General features: G+C 42.0%; 1 protein-coding gene across 5 annotated transcripts in view; it reads left to right on the forward strand.

The window, feature by feature from the left end:
- FOXP1 (forkhead box P1) overlaps positions 1 to 6,900 on the forward strand; it is a 658,747-nt gene that overhangs the window by 497,187 nt on the left and 154,660 nt on the right. For all 5 annotated transcript variants that reach the window (XM_011947141.1, XM_011947138.1, XM_011947142.1 and 2 more), the window contains one exon: positions 1,637 to 1,738. In XM_011947141.1, the coding sequence (XP_011802531.1) occupies positions 1,637 to 1,738 (102 nt within the window). The remainder of the gene's footprint in view (positions 1 to 1,636; positions 1,739 to 6,900) is intronic.

Raw genomic sequence — 6,900 nt, forward strand, 5'->3', positions numbered from 1 at the left:
CCCGTCTCGGCCTCCCAAAGTGCTGGGATTACAGGCTTGAGCCACCGCGCCCGGCCGTACCTGCTCCTTTTTAAGGAACACACTACCATCATAAGTCCGTTATGCTAAGTTTCTAAGACTATAGCCTCAGGTCCTTTTGATGTATTGATGACATCTATGTGTGCCTCTTCTTTGATGCACAAATAATTTGGTTACCGTATAGAAATTGTTATTCATATAAGAAGAAGTCTCATTTTGTGTCTAAACTCTAAGCACATCATTTAATGAGCATTCTTGACATCTCTGCCATGTTCTCTACCATTCTTGGTTCTCAGCTGCATTGAGTCAAGTAACCCAACTTTTCACATGACTTTCTAGCACAATATCCTCAAACTTCAGTTTTCTGTTGTTGATCCTACTGCCATCTTTGGAAAGGTGTGTGGCTAGCCATTATTCCTGTTCTGAATTCTTTGGCAGTGAATGTCTTCGTGGGAGTTTATCGATGACATTATTTTTTTCTTTTTTACTTGAATGTTTATGTATTTTATTTTATTTTGTTTTTTGAGGTGGAAACTTACTGTGCTACCCAGACTGAAGCGCAGTGGTGCTATCTCAACTCACCCCAACCTCCGCCTTCTGGATTCAAGCAATTCTCCTGCCTCAGCCTCCCAAGTAGCTGGGATTACAGGCATCTGCCACTACACCCAGCTGATGGTTGTATTTTTAGTAGAGACAGGGTTTCACCATGTTGGCCTGGCTGGTCTCGAACTCCTGACCTCAAGTGATCTGCCCACCTCAATCTCCCAAAGTGCCGGGATTACAGGCGTGAACCACCACGCCCAGTCTTGAACTTTTAAAAAGATTTGTCAGTCATATGTTAAACATTTTAGAGGACTCTTCTGTTTTCTTCCCGCTTTATCTCCAATTCATACTACCTCCCCAATGTCTACCTTTAAGGAAAAACCTTCCCATATTGTAAGCCTGAAAGGGTCACTTGTAATAAACATAACCAGTTTTATTCACAGATACATAACGTTCCTCTTTAAGATGACTAGAGATCAGATTTGCCAAATTTTCCTCCCTGATTTCTATCAGGGTCATCCTAGGTATGTCTCATCTGTTTCATCTTCCTTCCTAGATAGCCTAACCCATGGTGTATACTTTTCCTGTGATCCACCACTTAGCTGTTTCTCTTTATTTGGACTCAGATCGGGTGAAAGTATTACTTTCAACTTGAGTCCCCACATTTCCCCAAGAAGAATTGAGGGAGGGTGAAGGTGATCCTGGAAAGGGCCCTGTAGTGTCTCCCAAGTTTTCATCTTTGCCCGGGTTCCTCCTAGTGTCTCTGTCATCTTTCTTCAGAGTCCCAATCACTCATGGTCTTAAATTTCATGTCAGATCTGTAGTAGGAATAAAGTGTCTGCTTAGATGCCTGTGGAACTGTGGATGAAATTGGCCAAGTCAAAGGAAACGTAAACAAATTCTGGAAATTTTTCCAACTAAGACTGGTGGGAAGTTTCGTTTGCTGTTTTCATTTGCCAGGAAATAGGAAAGTCAGGACCCAGTCCCAAAGCGCACTTCCTGGAATCCTTTCTTATGAAGAGTCCCCTGAACCCGTGTAGTAATGCAAAGGATTTTCATCTGTTTTTCCTTCCAGGCACTTCAGGTGGCAAGACAGCTCCTTCTTCAGCAGCAACAGCAGCAGCAAGTTAGTGGATTAAAATCTCCCAAGAGGAATGACAAACAACCAGCTCTTCAGGTAACAATTCTTTTTCTTTTTAAATTGACATTCTACCCTTTGGGATAACTGATAAGCAGTTCCGGAGTGGATTGTGTTGAGCATTGCAAATCATGTAAGAAAATCTTCTGTGGAAAGTGCATTTTTGGTTTACCAGCAGGGTATAACATTTTGGGGAAAATGTGTGTTTGACCAAAAGTTTTATTGTCAGGCGTAAGATCTCCTGATCAGTGAATATAATAGAAGGATAAGGAGTTGCAAGTGTTGAGTTGCTGATAGGCAGTGTAGGTTACCAATGAGAAAAGTTCATAGTACTCAGAATTGTCACCACGTTCTCTTATGTTGGGTCTGGAAATGGGATAAACACACACAGACACACACCTTACTTTAGTGTAGTCATCCTCAATAGGGATGATTACCTCCTGCCCCCACCAGAGGACAATGGGCAATGTCTAGAGACATTTTTGGTTGCCACAACTAGCAGGGCAGAGGTGTTGCTGGCATCCAGTAGGTACAGGCCGGGGATCTTACCAAACATCCCGCAATGCACAGGACATGACACACTGTGATTCATCCCAGAATGTCAGTAGCATCAAGAACTATGACTTGGCCTGAGGAGGATGTGGTACTTTTAATATTATGTCTTGTAATGATTCTAATATATACCCAATTCTTCAGTGGATATGTTCAGAATGTTTCTAGGTCATAATTTTTTTTTTTTTTTTGAGACGGAGTCTGGCTCTGTCGCCCAGGCTGGAGTGCAGTGGCCGGATCTCAGCTCACTGCAAGCTCCGCCTCCCGGGTTTACACCATTCTCTTGCCTCAGCCTCTGGAGTAGATGGGACTACAGGCGCCCGCCACCTCGCCCGGCTAGTTTTTTTGTATTTTTAGTAGAGACGGGGTTTCACTGTGTTAGCCAGGATGGTCTCCATCTCCTGACCTCCTGATCCGCCCGTCTCGGCCTCCCAAAGTGCTGGGATTACAGGCTTGAGCCACTGCGCCCGGCCCGGTCATAATTTTTAAGTGGCAAAAAATTTTTATGTAAAGATACAAAAATGGTTGTTCTAGCAACTTCTGATTTCAGGCACGTTGAAGGCAAGGGGTTAATGGAGTAGAAGAAGGAGTAAGTTTATAAAAATCTAATTTGGGGCCAGGCATGGTGGCTCACACCTGTAATCCCAGCACTTTGAGAAGCTGAGGCAGGCGGATCATTTGAGGTCAGGAGTTTGAGACCAGGCTGGCCAACATGGTGAAACTCCATCTCTACCAAAAATACAAAAATTAGCCAGGCTTGGTGGCGGGTGCCTGTAATCCCAGCTACTGGGGAGGCTGAGGCAGGAGAATCGCTTGAATCTGGGAGGTCGAGGTTGCAGTGAGCCAAGATTGCACCACCGTGCTCCAGCCTGGGTGACAAGAGTGAAACTCCATCTCAAAAAAAAAAAAAAAAAAAATCTAACTTGGATTTTTGACTCAAAGTAGAAAATTGTAATAGAAATTGCAAAGAAACTTGAATCAGGGTCTTCATGCTCACATTTAAAAGAGGGCACTTGGCACCCGGGTCCTAAGTGGTTCAGACTACTTTCATAGCTGAAGGTGGGCATCCCTATCACAGGAGGGGACAGAATCTGTAAGCGGTAGCTGATAGGTGTATAACTTGGTGCCAATTAATTGGATAATGAGGTCAACCTAAATTCTAGCTTGTGTTTACTTTTCACAGGTCAGGGTGAACCACAGCCTGTTCCCAGATTATCCACAAAGATCAAACTGACCTTGACCAGCAAGTTCTAGTTCTTCTACATGTACTTGGGAAACTCACTTTCCAGAGAGAGTTCAGCACTATAGTGACACTTTATTGGAAGAGTTGACAGTGTGCCTTGTTTACTAACCCTTCTGTAAACACTTATTTGGTAAACCGTCACCAGACCATGTGCCTTGGAATGCATGCGCATGCAGGGGACATTTTTAATGAGGCATAGTGCCATTGAGGGCCCATGTCAGGTGCTATAAGAAGTGCTTTGTTGTGCAGATGTCTTAAGAACAGCTCTGGAGGATGAAATATGACTATATTGACCTTTCAGCTGTGAGCTTATTTGTCAGGATTCAAATAAGTTGAAAGGATCAAACTGAACAGTTTCCGTAGTCAGACTGGGAATTGTGTTTCAGAGGTCAGCAGCGGAGGCCACATTGCAGATTCCATAACATAGCCAATTGTTGGTACATATTAAAGTACTGGGGCATCTCCTGTGGACAGAGACACAATTAAAATTCTAATTTATTAATGTATACAGGGAGCTAGCCCAGCCTGTCACTCATTGATTCAAATGATGGTCCATTCTTTTTGCCTCCCTCTTGGAGCTCTCACAGCCTTAAAAATACCCCGAGTCCTCTTGAATTCATCAGACCTCAAGTGCATTGGGAAAATGAAAATATATTATTGGGGGGAAAATCTTACACATAGTAGAGCTTTGGTTAGAGATAATAAAAAAATACACACATACACAATCTGTCTGATCACACTGCTCTTCAGTATTGAATATCATTTGTGATTTTTTATGGTAGAATTATTTTCCCTCATACTTGCTTTTTAAAAACATATGGCATTTTTAGGTAACTTCTTTTCCAAGATGAACGAAGTTCCTTGAGGGCTAAATATAAGAAGTAAAGTTTCAGGGGATTTCCTTTTGAGGGCTCTTTTTCTTCTTGCCTGTTACAGGGTTTTTAGCCACCATGCAGAAGGGGATGATATAGAGGGCTTCGTTTTTCTTGGCAAGGACAGTGTCAAAACCAACCTCACACATTCTGCTGAGCTCTTCAGTCTGTATAAAAAGTGGGAGGAGAAGGGGTAATCTTGAATGCTGGTTTTGGTAAAGAAGATGTCTTGATTTTTTTTCCTACCCCCCAAGTAGAGGAGTTGACAAGCAGAGAATTTAGACCAGCTTTAAGAGTTGGCCGGGGGAAAGAAATCTAAAGGGTTGGTGGACTGGTGTGTGTGTGTATCACAGACAATTGCTGAAGGACCCCTCAGCTGCCTGATAGGGTCATGCACATTCAGTAAGCTTTATTAGGTTGGCTGGCCTTCCACAAACAGAGGAGAAATTACTATCCTAGGCCACATGGTATATTACCTCATTATAAAAATATGCATATAGACTTGGTGATTCACAGAAGGAATAACCTTCATATTTAAATATATCTTGCCATACTGCATCCTCGCTGAGGCATCTCCGCCGGAGTGGCTCTGAAATGAAAGGGAAATCCTATAGCAAATCTTAACAGTGCTCATCTCTGATCTTCTCACCCTTCATAACTACACCGAGAGACCGATTTTAGCAAATTTCAGATCTTCTGCATAGAGGAAGGCTTGACAGGGAAGGAGGATTTGATCTGCTGATAGCTTGAGGGGGGAAAAAAAAAGAAACCCAAATCCCCAAATATACTGTGACTCATATTTTAAGCATATCTCACACTTCCCTGCTTTATGTTTGGCAGCGCTCTCTGGTTTCACAGGCTGATGATACAAACAAAAGAAAATGGAAAGTTAGAGGAGGCTATAAGTGGTTACTCGATAGAGATCATAAAATGTAGTCAAACATCACCAATTTGGTCTAATTTCAGGGAGATGAGAGTAAATAAGAGAGAAATGCCGCTCTTTGCAGATCCACATACTGAACCAAATCTGAGCTGGTCACATTCTTGGGTGATGTGGTTTATTAATGAAGGCATTAATCGGGCATAGATATTGCTTCTAAAGTTCTTGAGAAATATTCTACTTAGTAACTGAAATTATCTTTTTACTTAGTCTGTTCATTTGCTTTGCAAATTTTTTTATGAATGATACAAATGAAAATTGAAAATTGGCCCCATCATAAATTCAGAATCAGAGTGATCTGAATTAATTAAGTGCAAGTTGGTGATCATTTCCAAAGCAGGAAATGGGCATGGTGCTGGTGTTCATGGGATACAGAACTGTTGAAGAGACAGACCCTGCCTTCAGGAAGCTTATGAGTTGTAAACAAATTAACGTTTTGCTGCAAAAAGATAATTACAGATAAGTAAAAATAGTAGGCTCTTTTTTTTTTTTTTTTGAGATGGAGTCTCGCTCTTTCACCCAGGCTGGAGTGCAGTGGAGCGATCTCGGCTCGCTGCAGCCTCCATCTTCCAGGTTCAAGCGATTCTCCTGCTCAGCCTCCCGAGTAGCTGGGACTACAGGCATGCACCACCACGCCCAGCTAATTTTTGTAATTTTAGTAGACACTAGGTTTTGCCAGGCTGGTCTTGAACTCCTGACCTCAGGTGATCCACCTGTCTCGACCTCCCAAAGTGTTAGGATTACAGCCACTGCGCCCAGCATAGGCTCTCTTTTATAAATATTTATATACTTCTGAAGATGGCTTAAACAAATGAAATAAATGCTAAACAGTGCAGGTGTACTCATAACCTCAAAAATGCGTAACTTTACTGGCTGAAGATTAATTTGTGAGTAGATGAGCAATTTTATTGATCAAATTTTGGAACTTTGACCACCGTTTCTGGGTAGCAATTCATTTTGGTTCTTTAAGCATTTTAGTTGTTGGCACGAGTACATAAACTGGAAGGAAATCAAATGACACATTTTCTCCTAAGAAAGTAAGAGTACATGTGTATTCTGGCAGCATTAAAGTTAGGAAAGAAAGTAAACTTTGTGTGTTGCCTACAGTGGAAAGCTCACCAGTTTCAGGCCCCCTATAAAAAATTTGAACCTGAAGCCAGTCATCTGATAGTTTTCCCTCCTGCCCATCCCCTTCCTTCCAAGGTGATGTCATATGTGAGCCCCTTACTCAGAAGGTCATTTTGCTGGAAGGAAAGATGGTGAAACCCACTTAGCAGGCCAGCCCTTTAGTCCACTTGGAAGCTCAGAGTGATCATGTGGATTCTTGCTTTAAGTGGAGGAGGTTAAAATACAAGATTCAGCAGGTGTTTTTTTTTTTAGCATTTTTATTTGCAGTTATATAAAACATGCTTTAGGCAGCATTTTGCTTTGCATTAATGCCACATATAATCTTAGTAGCTCGTATCATTTCCACGTTGTTCACTAAAGAATAAATTGGCAAGAGGAAACCTGTAAAGGAAACTACAGTTTTATGTTGTTGATAGTGAAATGGAATGGTTTTGAAGTACTGACCCTTAAGAAATAGCCCTAGGCC

Source organism: Colobus angolensis, unplaced genomic scaffold (genome assembly GCF_000951035.1).
Source record: "Colobus angolensis palliatus isolate OR3802 unplaced genomic scaffold, Cang.pa_1.0 Scaffold26, whole genome shotgun sequence".
Lineage (NCBI taxonomy): Eukaryota > Metazoa > Chordata > Mammalia > Primates > Cercopithecidae > Colobus > Colobus angolensis.